This window comes from Embiotoca jacksoni, unplaced genomic scaffold (genome assembly GCF_022577435.1).
Source record: "Embiotoca jacksoni isolate LCO1_2020_lvr unplaced genomic scaffold, fEmbJac1.0.p SCAF_22, whole genome shotgun sequence".
Classification (NCBI taxonomy): Eukaryota; Metazoa; Chordata; class Actinopteri; family Embiotocidae; genus Embiotoca; species Embiotoca jacksoni.
Window position 1 is genome coordinate 2,702,418 of NW_027185363.1, and position 14,092 is coordinate 2,716,509.

Below are 14,092 nucleotides of genomic sequence, written 5' to 3' on the forward strand. Positions count from 1 at the left end.
TGCCTATTGATTGTCCTCTGGTTTGTAGACCAGTGTTATTTGTTCAGCTCCGAGGACAGCTCGTCCTGATGAAAATTAGGCTGTAGTCTGTGATCGTAGCTTGTTGTGTTCAGACGTTGCTTATGTTTGAACAACTTTTAATTAATAAGCCATTGATTCAGGAAGTTTGAATTTGCTAATATATTTTCCAACTTTACTGAAGTTATTTCCTTGTCCTCCTGTCTGATGAGTAACTTTGCTGTGACGTCACTGCGTAACACTCAAGGGAAGCTGCAAGGCTGTTTTCTCTTCAACCTTAAAATGTGATCACCTTTGCAGCTTCATTGTGGACTTCTTTTTCTTTTCTTTTTTTTCTCTTAAATGCTGCAATGGTGGTTCGGCGGCACGCCAAGAAAAATTAGAATGAGGAACTATTATTTACTCCCTTAGTATGGTGAGCTACATAATTTTTTTAAACCATAATTCTACATGTATTTAATTTCTGAAATTATTGAGCACATTCTGTAGATCTTTTAAGTGTGGTTCTCCCTACACCTTCGCAGGTTATACCATACCCACACCACACATGTTCCTTTTATATTTCTTTTGTGTATTTCATATGTGAAATACACAAATAAACCAAAACAAATTGTTCACATATTTTAGCCCATTATCTACAATAAATCCTAAATCCTAAAAAAAAAAAAAAAAAAAAAAAAAAAAAAAAAAAAAAAAATCACAATTCCATATTATCAAAGTAGACAGGTGAAGAATGTTTCTGTTTCTTTTTATGAAACATCACATTTCATTTTTGGTAAAGTGTGGGGGGAAGATTTTTCTATTTCCATCAGCGTGCTTAAAAAAATGGAACAACGGTTTGTCTCAACAAAATTCAGACTAAGAACATAAGGAATATAAACATTCTTCATTGTCATGTTTTTCATTAAATAAATAGGTTTTGTAATTTGTGCAAACAAAAAAATACAGCTTAGTTATTTTTAGATAAAAATTGCCACATTAAAGACATAAAGGCCATCAACAATTCAATCATTTTTATTGTAATTTCATCAAATGACTTGGATGGTATTTTAATTATTCAACCATTTGGCAGTCAATTAGCTTTTTCCAAACAGGTTATTGAGACTTTACTTGATTAAACTGTTTAATATTCATTATGATAATGTATTACTCACCACCATTGAGAGGTATTAGCAGAAGAAAGAGAGTCAATGCAAACCAATCCATGACTTTGTGTGACTGCTGAGTGAAGCCAAGACTGCTTGACGCACATGTGCATGCACACACGCACGCACGCACACACACGCACACACACGCACACACACACACACACACACACACACACACACACACACACACACACACACACACACACACACGTGTTCAGGTACTCTCCAGACAAGAATGATCCCATTGTCTGCCAGAAAAAAACAATTACCTTGTCTTCACATATCATGTTAGAGAAGTTCTGTGGTTTTTTTGTATTTTGTATTTCCTGAATGATTAGGATTTCTACAGGTCTACAATAACGTATAACTCACCACCATTAAGAGGTAGTAACAGAAGAAAGAGAGTCAATGCAAACCAATCCATGACTTTGTGTGACTGCTGAGTGAAGCCAAGACTGCTTGACGCACATGTGCACGCACACACGCACGCACGCGCGCACACGCACACACACGCACACACACACACACACGCACACACACACACACACACACACACACACACACACACACACACACACACACACACACACACACACACACACACACACACACACACGTGTTCAGGTACTCTCCAGACAAGAATGATCCCATTGTCTGCCAGAAAAAAACAATTACCTTGTCTTCACATATCATGTTAGAGAAGTTCTGTGGTTTTTTTGTATTTTGTATTTCCTGAATGATTAGGATTTCTACAGGTCTACAGTAAGATAATGGGTTTCGTCTTCAAAATGTACGTATGTCTGGAATGCTTTTGTAACTACACTTGAGTATAAAAAGACTAAACAAAAGGCGACACAAATAATACCAAGGTCCATGTTTATTAGAACAGTGAGAATTCAACAAAAAAAAAAATTAACAAATACACATGATAATAAAGTGCAAACACCATTTTTTGTAATATTTGCACTGCACATTTTAGATTTGTTTCTAACAGTATCAGATGATGATAAATAACCCAAGTGCAGACATGCGGTTTCAATATTTAAACTCCCTCAATTATACTTAGTGTCTAAGTGGACATTAGTGTGTGAGATATTCATATTGGGTATGCTGTTGGAGTATCAACTTTGAATAAATAGTATACATGGTAATGACACAGTCCTGTCAGACAAGTCCATAGATTCCTTGAAAAATTTAAAGATTGTAAAGATTCCAAAGACACAAGTAACTTTAAAAAAAAAACAGACATGAAAGCTTTCAAATCCCAGAAAAACACAGGGTCAGTAGGGAGGTTTTCTTTTACTGTATGATACTTTGTGTAGAACAGCAAAACATTGTCTGAAAAGATGGAGGTACAAAACCCAGCACATCACTGCCACTGTCCATGTCATGCATGCTTCACAGCTCAGATTTGTAAGAGGGTAAAAGTAACAAAACGGTATTAATAATGTCTGATCTTATTTACCGAGGTGACAGTTCAGTGTGTATTTTCATGTAAACTGAAACCATGATTCGATTAGTCAAAACTTTCACAGGTGTTTTTAAGTGCCACTTCTCATCCTTACATCTGAATGATATTCACACTCTCCAGCTCTCTCCAAACTCTTGAACAGTCGGGGCCCTGGAACCATCAGGCTTCATCTGGTCATTCCACTTTAGACCGTCAAAGTTGCCACACAGGCCTCCCATCCGCCTTTTATAAATGTGTGGTAGAGTGATCTCTGCATAAAACACATCAACAGTGTCATTTATTTAATTGTATAACTATAGAAAAAAACTCATTGTTCATTGGCACGGAATGAAATGATAAAATGAAGGATTTGTTATTAGTCTTGTTGTTTCAAGACTAGAGCTAATTCTAATGGACTAATTGAATTAGATAAAGATTAGATACCTGCTTTGCTGCGTTTGTTAAACTTCACTGAGAGACCAAAGTCGGTCTCCAGGTAGATGCGAGAGGAGCGCTTCCGAATGTTTAGACCAGCAGTCGGTGACACAGGAGTATTAGTTCCCTTTCCATCCACCTGGAGGAAGAAAAATGGGATTAGTCAATACAATTTACAGTATAATCTCAGTACAGTAGCTGTCTGATCTGTTGTTTATTCTTTTAGGATCATGTTTGATGAGTCCAGGGATTCGCCACATTTTTGCCATGTACCAACATGGATCTATAGATGGCAGTATAGGTTCAACACCGCCCAGTCTGAAATATCTCAACAAGTATTTACTGGATTGAAATTCAGTGCAGGGTTTGTTTGTTTTTTTTTTTGTTGGTGGGTTGGTTCGTGAGTGATGAATCCTGTTATGACTTATGTGAAATTTAACATTTTATGTAGTTTCGTGTAGCCCCACCAGCAGGTTAACGTTTTCACAATTAAACATTTCTACATCTAAGGCAGTTGGACTTTAACCGACATTCATGTTTCCAGAGCTCAAAACCTACTGAATCTACTTTGAGAAAATAAATGTAACTTATTGACATTCTCATTTGCCTTGAGTATGCAAAACGTTAGCACACTAACACGGAAAACTAAGATGGTAAACATAGTAAACATTATACCATGTTAGCATGTCATTGTCAAACCTTTGCATTCTATAACTACAACCTCAGGCTGCAGTTTCTTAGTTTTGTTTATAAAATCATCAGCTTGTACTGAACATCTTACCACAGTAGGATGTCTTGGTCGTAATGTGGACATCATTTTCACTACTAAAAGTACCTACATTGGCATTGCCTCTTTTTTTCAGGGTTTTACTGAAAAAAATATTATAAGTATGATTATAACCATAATGTAACGTATTTGCTGTTAAATCTGTTAAAGCTTGAAGTAACAGTGATCATTATATACTAAAAACAATATACCTTATGTAAAGGTTCAGTGTGTAGAATTTTGGAGGAGATACCAGCTGAAATGGAGTCTTATATTCATAATTATGTTTTCATTGGTGTGTAATCACCGGAAACTCACTGAATTGTTGTGTTTTCATTGCATTAAAGTGAGCCTTTCAAATCTACAGCGAGAGTGGGTTCTCTTCCACCGGCATGTTTCTCCAGTAACAGGCCGTTTGCGCTTTTCACAACTTTCGCGGCCACCATAAATTCACACTTTTGAAGGGGAGGGGTGAGGCGGTGGGCTTTCAGTTGGTTGCAATCTGCAATCTCTTGCTAAATAACACTAAATCCTAACTGCTCCTTTGAAGTTACATAGTTCCAACTCAGTGATACTAATGTCTGACTCTTGGATGAATATACCATATGATATTAATATTGCTGGTTTATTTTATATATATAATGTCTTTCTCTGTGTCTGTTTGTCTTTTATATGGACAAATGTTTAAAATGCCAGCAGGGAAATTACATAAAACGAACATAATTTAGCACATCACATAATTTGTCTCAGTGTATCTATAAAACCTTCAAGAGAAAATGTAAAAGACAAAGCTTGTTACGTCCCTGAGTGCTTTTACAAATGTCTGTGGGCAGGCAGAAACATGATATCATCATTGTGCCACAGTAAAATGACACGGAGACAGACGTACCGTCAGCCTCAGATTCTTCTTGAACTTTACAGTGTAATTGTACACTCTGATCTTCAGCTCTTGTAATCTGTGGTGTTCATTGTGCTCTTTGCTGTCGTCATCATCGTCTTCATTATCTTCATCGTCATCCTCTTCCCTTACTCTGCTATCATGGTCTTCTTCACTGCTTCTGTCACTATGATGCTGATCATTATCATCATCATCATCATCATCATCATCATCATCATCATCATCGTCAGAGGTGCGTGTATATATGCCTTCAATATACACATCTGGAAGATTATTTGGCAAGTTCTTGGTCCTGATCAACACGTATGAGTGTTCACCCTCAAAGTCATGCTTCATTTTATCAAACGTTTTGTACTCAGGGTTTCCATTGATAGTGCACTCACTGAAGCCTGTGGAGCGACAAACGGAGCAATTAAAAAAAAATAATTGTAAATAAGATGTTACAGTTTAGAAATATCAGGTAAATGATGGCATATACAGCACCTGTAGACTGGCAGTAATAATCGCCCATCTCATTTTGCAGGCAGACAGCATTTCCTTCACATTCGTCTTTGTCATCGCAGTCAATCTTCCCCATGTCATCGTCCAGCTCGCATTCACATTTATTACTGCAGTGATCAGTGTACCATTCTTCATTGAACTGACAAGAAAGAGAGAGTCAGCATGCTCCCGAGACCAATGTTCCTATTTTTTTTTTTTTTTTTGGCAATAATGATCCTGCATTCAGAGATTAGTCCACCAAAGTATTTCAAAATTAGATTTATGCCATTGATGAAGATTTATTATGAAATGTCACTCACGTGGTATTTGCCGCCATTTTTGTCTACACAGCCACACTGTTGTATAGGCACACAAAAGCTCCCTTTCTGCACAAAGCCATCATCACAAACACATCCTGGCAAACAACCCTTATTGTCATTGCAGCGTGGTGGTCCATTCAGGTGTACACAGGTTGGACTGCATGCAGGGATGCAAGTGGTGTAATGGCTGTTCTCTGGGCAAGAGGGTGCTAGATAATACATATAGACAAAGAGTTTACACAACGTAATAAGCTTCAAATTAGAAAGAAAAGGTCTATTCAGTCAATGTATATAGTCAGACAACATATTAATGTTCCAATCTCTGTAAAATGCAGAAATGCAAACTTTAAACTTACTTGGCACAGGTGTAGTAGTTGTCTGTGGTCCTAATGTTGATGTGTGTTGTGGTGTAATTGTTGTAAGTTGAGGTTTAACTGTGGTTGAAGGTTGTGATCCAGCTGTTGTTTGTGGTTGTGGCTGAGTTTCAGATGGAGGTTCTGGTCTAGCTGTGGTTGCAGAAGGCTGTGATTGAGTCATGGTTGTTGGTTGTGGTGCTGCTGTTGTTGGAAGTTTTGGTGTAGTTGTGACAGGAGGTTGTGGTCCAGCTGTTGTTTGTGGTTGAGTTTGAGTTGGAGGTTGTGGTCCAGCTGTTGTTTGTGGTTTTGGCTGAGTTTGAGTTGGAGGTTGTGGTCCAGCTGTTGTTTGTGGTTGAGTTTGATTTGGAGGTTGTGGTCCAGCTGTTGTTTGGGGTTTTGGCTGAGTTGGAGTTGGAGGTTGTGGTCCAGCTGTTGTTTGTGGCTGTGGTTGAGTTTGAGTTGGAGGTTGTGGTCCAGCTGTTGTTTGTGACTGTGACTGAGTTTGAGTTGGAGGTTGTGGTCCAGCTGTTGTTTGTGGTTTTGGTTGAGTTTGAGTTGGAGGTTGTGGTCCAGCTGTTGTTTGTGGTTTTGGCTGAGTTTCAGTTGGAGGTTGTGGTCCAGCTGTTGTTTGTGGCTGTGGCTGAGTTTGAGTTGGAGGTTGTGGTCCAGCTGTTGTTTGTGGTTTTGGCTGAGTTTCAGTTGGAGGTTGTGGTCCAGCTGTTGTTTGTGGCTGTGGCTGAGTTTGAGTTGGAGGTTGTGGTCCAGCTGTTGTTTGTGGTTTTGGTTGAGTTTCAGTTGGAGGTTGTGGTCCAGCTGTTGTTTGTGGCTGTGGCTGAGTTTGAGTTGGAGGTTGTGGTCCAGCTGTTGTTTGTGGTTGTGGCTGAGTTTGAGTTGGAGGTTGTGGTCCAGCTGTTGTTTGTGACTGTGGCTGAGTTTGAGTTGGAGGTTGTGGTCCAGCTGTTGTTTGTGGTTTTGGTTGAGTTTCAGTTGGAGGTTGTGGTCCAGCTGTTGTTTGTGGTTTTGGCTGAATTTCAGTTGGAGGTTGTGGTCCAGCTGTTGTTTGTGGCTGTGGCTGAGTTTGAGTTGGAGGTTGTGGTCCAGCTGTTGTTTGTGACTGTGGCTGAGTTTGAGTTGGAGGTTGTGGTCCAGCTGTTGTTTGTGGTTTTGGTTGAGTTTGAGTTGGAGGTTGTGGTCCAGCTGTTGTTTGTGGTTGTGGCTGAGTTTCAGATGGAGGTTGTGGTCCAGCTGTTGTTTTTGACTGTAGTTGATCTGTTGTTGGAGGTTGTGGTCTAACTGTTGTTTGTGGGTGTGGTCTATCTGTAGTTTGGGGTCCAGTTGGAGCTGTTGGTCTTGATGTTATCAGTGGCTGTGGTCTTGTTGTTGGTACATCAGGACGTGAAGTGTCCGGGATTATAGTTGTCCTTGGTTTTGTAGGGGTTTGTGTATCACCGTCAGTTGGGGCTGCTGTTGTTTTGGTGGTTGTTTTAAACGCAGTTGTCAATTGTGGATCTGGTTTTGATGAAGTTGATGGTGGTTGTGTAGTGGTTGAGCTGTTCAGTGAAGGAACCTCTGAAAGTGTTGCAAGTGGACTCAAGGTTGCAAGAGCAGGGGTTGTTGGTTTAGCTAGATCTGTAATAACATTTCACGGTCAAGTTTGTTCCATTTGATTATAAGATATACTGTGTTTGGGCTAAGCACAATGTCAATACAACAGGATTACCTGCACAGTGCCCACGATGAAGTGACACATCATCTATGGCCACATCAGACTGATCATTGGAACCTCTTCGCCCCTCAAAAATGATCTAAAATTAGGCTCACAGGTTAATACACTATACTTGTTATAGTGAACAGATTTATTGTGTCACATTTACACTCATTAATTGTTGCAGATTACCCATTATTTTGCTCAGTAAATTAATAACATTAGACATGACAGGGGAAGAAACATCTTTAAGATGTAACTCACCTGGAATGCTCCAGTTGTTGCCGAGTCCACCTGTGCCAGGTGCCACATATTTCCTTGATTGTTACTTTTCCTCCATATTGCATCAGCCTTTCTGTCCTGGAGCAAGTAAACATGGAGACCCATTGTATCGGCCGAGCCGTACATATGGTACCAGAACTGCAGACATTGAGGACCAGAGTCAGTACACTGAGAGCTGATGAGACGAGACGTGTCCCCAAGTGACGCACTGTTGGCTTCGATGTAAAGATAGTGGCCATCTGGATGAGGACATAAGACACACAGCATATTATAAAGTTGTTTAAAGTCATTTTATAAGTTCTCATTTAATTTAACAAGTTCAAGGTATGTCTAATTACGGCTGAAACTGTTAAATGTTGGCAATACAGATTTCTTTTGAACACCAAAAGGCAATACATTACTTTTAAAGAGGTTTTAAAGGGAACATGTCTCTATTTGAATAAAGTACAAGTTCAGTCTCATAAGTGTGACTGTGGCTGGCATCAAACTTGAAAATAGTGTGCAGTTTATTTTTTTCCCTGAAACTTGAACACTGGTATACAATCTCAGTATAACTTCACTTGGCTTGTGTCAGAGGGCTAATTACCTCCTGTGGTGTGATCTGAAGAAGGACCGGTAATCATAGTGGGAGTGGAGCCACTTTGCCGTGTCCAATCAAAAACATCAGTCAACATCTGGTTCCACTGACATAAATCTTGCTCAAAATTACAGTGCAGTTGACATACTGGAAAGGAACATCAGAAATATCATTAGATCAGATCACAGTAATTCTGGGAGTCACATAATTAAAGAGTAAACCATTAACCATAAAAGTATGAAAGGGGAGTACAAGTGCTGCTGTGGAATACCTGGGTGTAGAGGTGGCCTGATAACTGGAGCTTTAGTAACATTGCCTGCATTAATGCGGCTGGTTGTTGCCTCCACTGTGGGAAGGACAGTGACATTCATGACAGGAGGCTGGGCTGTAATATTGACAACACGGGGCTCTGGAGCTGCATTGGTTGGCACAGGGACACTAGGGGGAGCTGTGGTATTTGAATCAGGTTTAGCAGGTTGTGTTGTAACACCACTCAGATCTGCAACAGTTAAACAATGGTATTGAATATTCAGTGTAGAAACTTTTACCTGTAACAGTATTTTTTGCTTGTATATGCTTCTTACCCGAGCAGTGACCATGGTAAAGCTTTACGTCATCTATGGCCACATCTGACTGATCATTGGATCCTCTGCGTCCTTCAATGACGATCTGAATGATATATATAATTCATTGGTAAGTTTGCAGAACTTCATTACTACACTGAAGGCAGCACACCATCTTAGTACTGTGTTTGAGATGGGTCACCTGAAAAGTTCCGGTTATGTTGATGTCCACCTGAGCCAGGTGCCACGTATTTCCTTGGTCATTCCTCCTCCACCAGACGGCATCAGCCACGCTGTTCTGCAGCAGGTAAACATGGAGGCCCATTGTATCCGCAGAGCCGTACAAATGGTACCAGAACTGCAGGCACTGAGGACCAGAGTCAGAACACTCAGAGCTGATGAGACGAGCCGTATCTCCATGTGACATGCTGCTCGCCTCAATATAAAGGTAGTGGCCATCTAAAAAAAGAGGAGTGAAAAGATCAAATTTATTAGACACACTTTCAGTGGTGGGACACAATTTTTGTTACCTTAAAATATCGTCTTTGTTTACTATCAGCCACCATTTATATAAATGCATATGAAGGGCATTACCACCGGTGTGGTCAGCAGAGGGGCCGGTCATCATGGTGGCGGTGGAACCACTTTGCCATGTCCAGTCAAAAGCATCCGTGACCATTTGATTCCAGCTGCAAAGGTTGCTGTCAAAGCTACAGTCAAGATCACACACTAAAGGGAAACATTTGCAAAATATTAACATGGTCTACGTATTAACGCAGTTACATAACATCCTAAAAATTAACTCTGGTTACCATTAACATTGCAAATGCAATATTTATTGAAGGAGACATAAATGTTAATGTGTAACCACACTTCTGCTTTTGTGATGCAGAAACAGTTGAGCCATAAAATACTGCTTCCTGTGTACTTACTTGGGTCTGAGGGGAGGACTTGTGCAGTTGTGGAATGAAGCTCAGTTCCATTAATCAGATCCGGGAAGCTACCTGAAGGAAGCAATTATTGACTTGGTTTAAACCTTGCGATATCTAGTATGATCATAAATATGGACCTTTGTTTATTTACATCATTAGGACAAATATTTATTTTATGGTAACATATTTTTAACACGTTTATAAAATGTTATCATTTTTGATGGTGAATGTCACCTGAGCATGAGCCCAAATGGATAGAAACATCATCAATGGCCACATCTGATTTATCATTAGAGCCTCGAATTCCCTCCACTATGATCTGAAAAAAAAAAAAAAAAAAATAGGAAAATAATAATGTACACTCTATACATTGCCATCATTGGTCTTTGCAGAAACAGTGTGCAACATTCAAACAGGATGTACCCATATATTGCCAGCCTTACTTGGAATGGACCGGACACTCTGATATCAACATTTCCTGGCTGCCATTCTGGTCCCTGGTTGTTCATCCTGGACCAGAGCTTGTCAGCTATATTGCCTTTGAGCAAGTAGATGTTGAGAGCCATGGCTGTGGCTGAACCGTACATATGGTACCAGAAGTGCAGGCAGAGAGGACCATCGTAATGACACACGGAGCTAAACAAGCGGGTGGGGTCTCCATGGGTCACATTGTTTCCCTCAAGGTACATGTAGAAACCAGCTAGAGAAAACAAAGAAGTAAGTATGAATCGTGAAATAATAGTGCAGTAACACAAAAGAGGTGATAGTGCGGTCTCACATTAGGTTTACCTCCAGTGGTGTGGTCTTGGTTTGGCCCAGTTAGATCTGATGGTGTGGGTCCTGAATGTCTTGTCCAATCAAAACTGTCCTGTATGAGCTGCTCCCACCCACACAGATCTTTGTCAAAGTTGCAGTTCACAGGACAGACTATCAAGAAGCATACAACACAATGGACATTATGAGTCAGTTATCTTTAAAACCAATACAGTTTGAAAAAACTGTATTGAAATACATTTATATTTTCAATGTTGGTAAATATATAACAGGCAAGGATAGTCAAATATAATATTTGTTTTGTAATTATGAATTCGATTATGCCATTGATTATCCAAACCAGTCACAAAGAAACCTTCCCAACTCTCAATGCTCTTACAAGTCTGATCTGGTGTTGGAGAGGTAGGACTTGGAGTTGTTGGAAGAGATGAGGTGGTTGATGGGTCAGCTGAAATATGAACAAAAACAAAAGAAAAAGCAAAACAAACAAAAAAGAAAGAAATGAGTTCACCACCCTAGCCTTTTTGCCACCCTGGGAAATATTTTGTGTTTGGCTATCCCTCACATCTTAATTGTCACCAGAAACCACCTTTTAATTGATCAAACTTTGCTTTTATCACTGACAAAAACAAACATCATTCAGGAAAGGGCTGGAGGCTGTTGCTTCCTTTGATTTCGCAATGGACCAGATCAGAACAAAAAAATGAAAAGCTGATGCAAAAAAGTTTGTAAGAAATTTTTCGTTAGAGAAAACACAATCAATAGATATGATTGATGGGATAGAAAAGCTTCATTCAAGAACAGTGTTAATCACATAAATGTATCTTAAAATTTAAAAAAAAAAAAAAAAAAAAAAAAAAAAAAAAATCAATCAAACCAATATAATTATTTGTACATCTACTTACACATGCACAGTTATTACAGTATCATCTGACCCATGTGTGACTCAAATTCTCACCACAGACTGTGTCAATATGCCAGTGGTGAAGATCAACTCCTGCAACCTGGCATGCTGAGGCATAGGACTTCAGAGATTCACATAGAGTGTGTTGGTCACCACTTGTGGCACAGTAGTCATACACACAACTGTTGAGGTAGATGCTTGGGTGGACGTGTTCATGGCAGGCCTGGAAGGCATCACCAAATAGTGCAGAACACTCTTTGTAGGCCCGGTTCCTCTCTTCATTATCACAGACTTGTGGATCATTGGGATGGGCGATACACCTGAGAAAATTTAGACAGGGAAGCAGAGATGATGTTATTTTTGCTTCTGGAATATACTCTTTTATTTACACTTCATTGTTTAATAACTTCAATGCTTGAAGAAGATGATATGTTGAGGTACCAGAGTGTGAGCTTGGTCTTGGCTATATATGCTGAGATATTTGGCTTGTTACCAGTCTAGTAACTGGAATTTTCTACTGATCACTTAACTAACCAGGTAGATCATATTGTGCTTGTGGTTATTATTAATCGACTATGTTTTTTTATTGTGATGGATTGTTATTTTCTGAAGCACAAACAACTATTTCCAACATGCTCACAACAGAAATGCTGACATGACGACTTTTAGCAGGTTCTCTATCTTAATTCAGCATATCTTGCTAACGTTCGCTAATTAGCATTGAACTCAAAGTATAGTTTAGGCTGATGGGAATATATGAGTAATTAGCACCATCCTGCTAGTGCTAAAGAAGTGTAGTATCTATATTAGCTGTTGAAGTGATAGATTATTTCCTTTGAGAAGTACTGAAATGTGATAAAATTACTTTACTTGTGCCAAACATTTGCAGTTACCCTGTACAGTATGAAAGATAGCTCACTCATTATTGTCAGGTCGCCTCCAGCTGTCACCAAACTCAAATGGTTCGGTGGCAATATTGCCTCCTGGTGTTACAAAGTCGTCGTCCTGGTGTCCAGAGTAGGTGCCACACAGACCACACAGTTCATATTTGTAACGCTCATCCACCTGCAGAAATAGTCTGTTCTGCCCATCAATCTCCATTCTGAGGCCAAAGGTTGTCTCCATGATTATAGAATTATTCTTCATGTAGGCCCATACGGAGCCGTATGTACCATTAGTTGAAAAGGGGAGTTGGACATGGCTATGATGGACCTAAAGAAAGGACAAGTAATTCACAATGAGTTTATAGTAGGAGTTCTCAATAGAACTGAGGGCTAATATTTCCTCCACTGGTTAGTGCAAACAGTTAGCTGCTGCACTAGCTGTTCAGGTTAAAGTCAACATAGTTGGCTATTAGTTCTTGTATTTGTGTCAGCCCCAGGTGATAAAAACCCAACTTCCTCCAATGACTTCACACAGAGTAATAACTGAGCCCTATAAACATGTACGTGCTGATAGGAAAGTTATTAGCCACTACTATTAATGAATTACAGTAGATAATACTGAACAATATTACTGCACGTTCAGTAAACTGCTCCAGCAGGTCACAGGACACTTTTTACATGAACTAGAAACAGTCCCGTGTCACATTTTCGCGACAGCGTTTGTCCCATTTAAATTGCTATGAAACAGTTGTGATTGTGTAATAGGGAGAACTGCATGCTTACATAGACCTGTCCGCTTTGATTCAGTGTGAGGTACAGATCCTCAATCTGAAGAGTCACAGCTTCAAGCTTGGCTCTGGTAAAGTTCTGAAGGGGTGGATGCATGTTGTGTCCGATGACGCTGAACTCTACTAAGCTTTCTCCAGTGCACGTGGTGGTCAGTGTGTAACTGCAGCCGCCTTGAAAGTCATAGGCCAACCTGTCAAAGGTGATGTAGTGTGGATCACCATAAATGCTGCAGGTGGCCGGTTTGAAGGAGAAGCAGCCTTTGACCCCATCCTTAATCTTACAGACCTCATTGTCTGCACATTGCATTGAGGTGCAGTGCATTGCATTGTCACCCATGCACTGGCACGTTTTCACACAATCTCCTTCCAGGAGGGTTTCACCTTTCTGCAGGGGAGAAAGAAGTTGTGTTAAAAAAAAAAAAAAAAAAAAAAAAAAAAAAAAAAAAAAAATACTCTGCTGTGAAATTAAATATGTGAATAATAAATTATTTTGTGTTCAACTGCCTCACTTACCTCATATTGTTTTACTTTATACCAGCACCCACAGTCTTCTGCTGGGACACACTTTCCCCCTCTGAGTTTGAAGCCAGAGTCACACTCGCATCTTTCCTCACAGCTTCCACAGGAGCCAGCTATATCTAGACTTGCGCACACCTCGGGACAGCCATCAGCGCATGAGTTATAGTGGCTGTTTTCACCACACTGTAGGGCTGAGCAGGCATGGGAAGAGAGAGGAAAGAGTAAAGAGCATGACCTTGACTGTTATTGTATTATTACAGACATTATTTGCCACAATTTACCCTATTTATTTA

The 14,092-nt window shown here is 39.8% G+C and overlaps 1 protein-coding gene across 1 annotated transcript in view; it reads right to left on the reverse strand.

The window, feature by feature from the left end:
* Window positions 1–2,744: 2,744 nt before the first annotated feature.
* Window positions 2,745–14,092, reverse strand: part of LOC138203237 (IgGFc-binding protein) — a 47,180-nt gene continuing 35,832 nt past the window's right edge. Inside the window, exons 5-23 of the mRNA XM_069157988.1 lie at window positions 13,794–13,990; window positions 13,282–13,665; window positions 12,528–12,820; window positions 11,663–11,928; window positions 10,720–10,857; window positions 10,374–10,630; window positions 10,165–10,249; window positions 9,182–9,457; window positions 8,707–8,781; window positions 8,445–8,582; window positions 7,841–8,097; window positions 7,592–7,676; window positions 6,183–7,220; window positions 5,991–6,072; window positions 5,516–5,726; window positions 5,199–5,355; window positions 4,707–5,104; window positions 3,061–3,190; window positions 2,745–2,887 (exon numbers count right to left, since the gene is read on the reverse strand). Of these exons, the coding sequence (XP_069014089.1) occupies window positions 2,745–2,887; window positions 3,061–3,190; window positions 4,707–5,104; window positions 5,199–5,355; window positions 5,516–5,726; window positions 5,991–6,072; window positions 6,183–7,220; window positions 7,592–7,676; window positions 7,841–8,097; window positions 8,445–8,582; window positions 8,707–8,781; window positions 9,182–9,457; window positions 10,165–10,249; window positions 10,374–10,630; window positions 10,720–10,857; window positions 11,663–11,928; window positions 12,528–12,820; window positions 13,282–13,665; window positions 13,794–13,990 (4,610 nt within the window). The remainder of the gene's footprint in view (window positions 2,888–3,060; window positions 3,191–4,706; window positions 5,105–5,198; window positions 5,356–5,515; window positions 5,727–5,990; window positions 6,073–6,182; window positions 7,221–7,591; window positions 7,677–7,840; window positions 8,098–8,444; window positions 8,583–8,706; window positions 8,782–9,181; window positions 9,458–10,164; window positions 10,250–10,373; window positions 10,631–10,719; window positions 10,858–11,662; window positions 11,929–12,527; window positions 12,821–13,281; window positions 13,666–13,793; window positions 13,991–14,092) is intronic.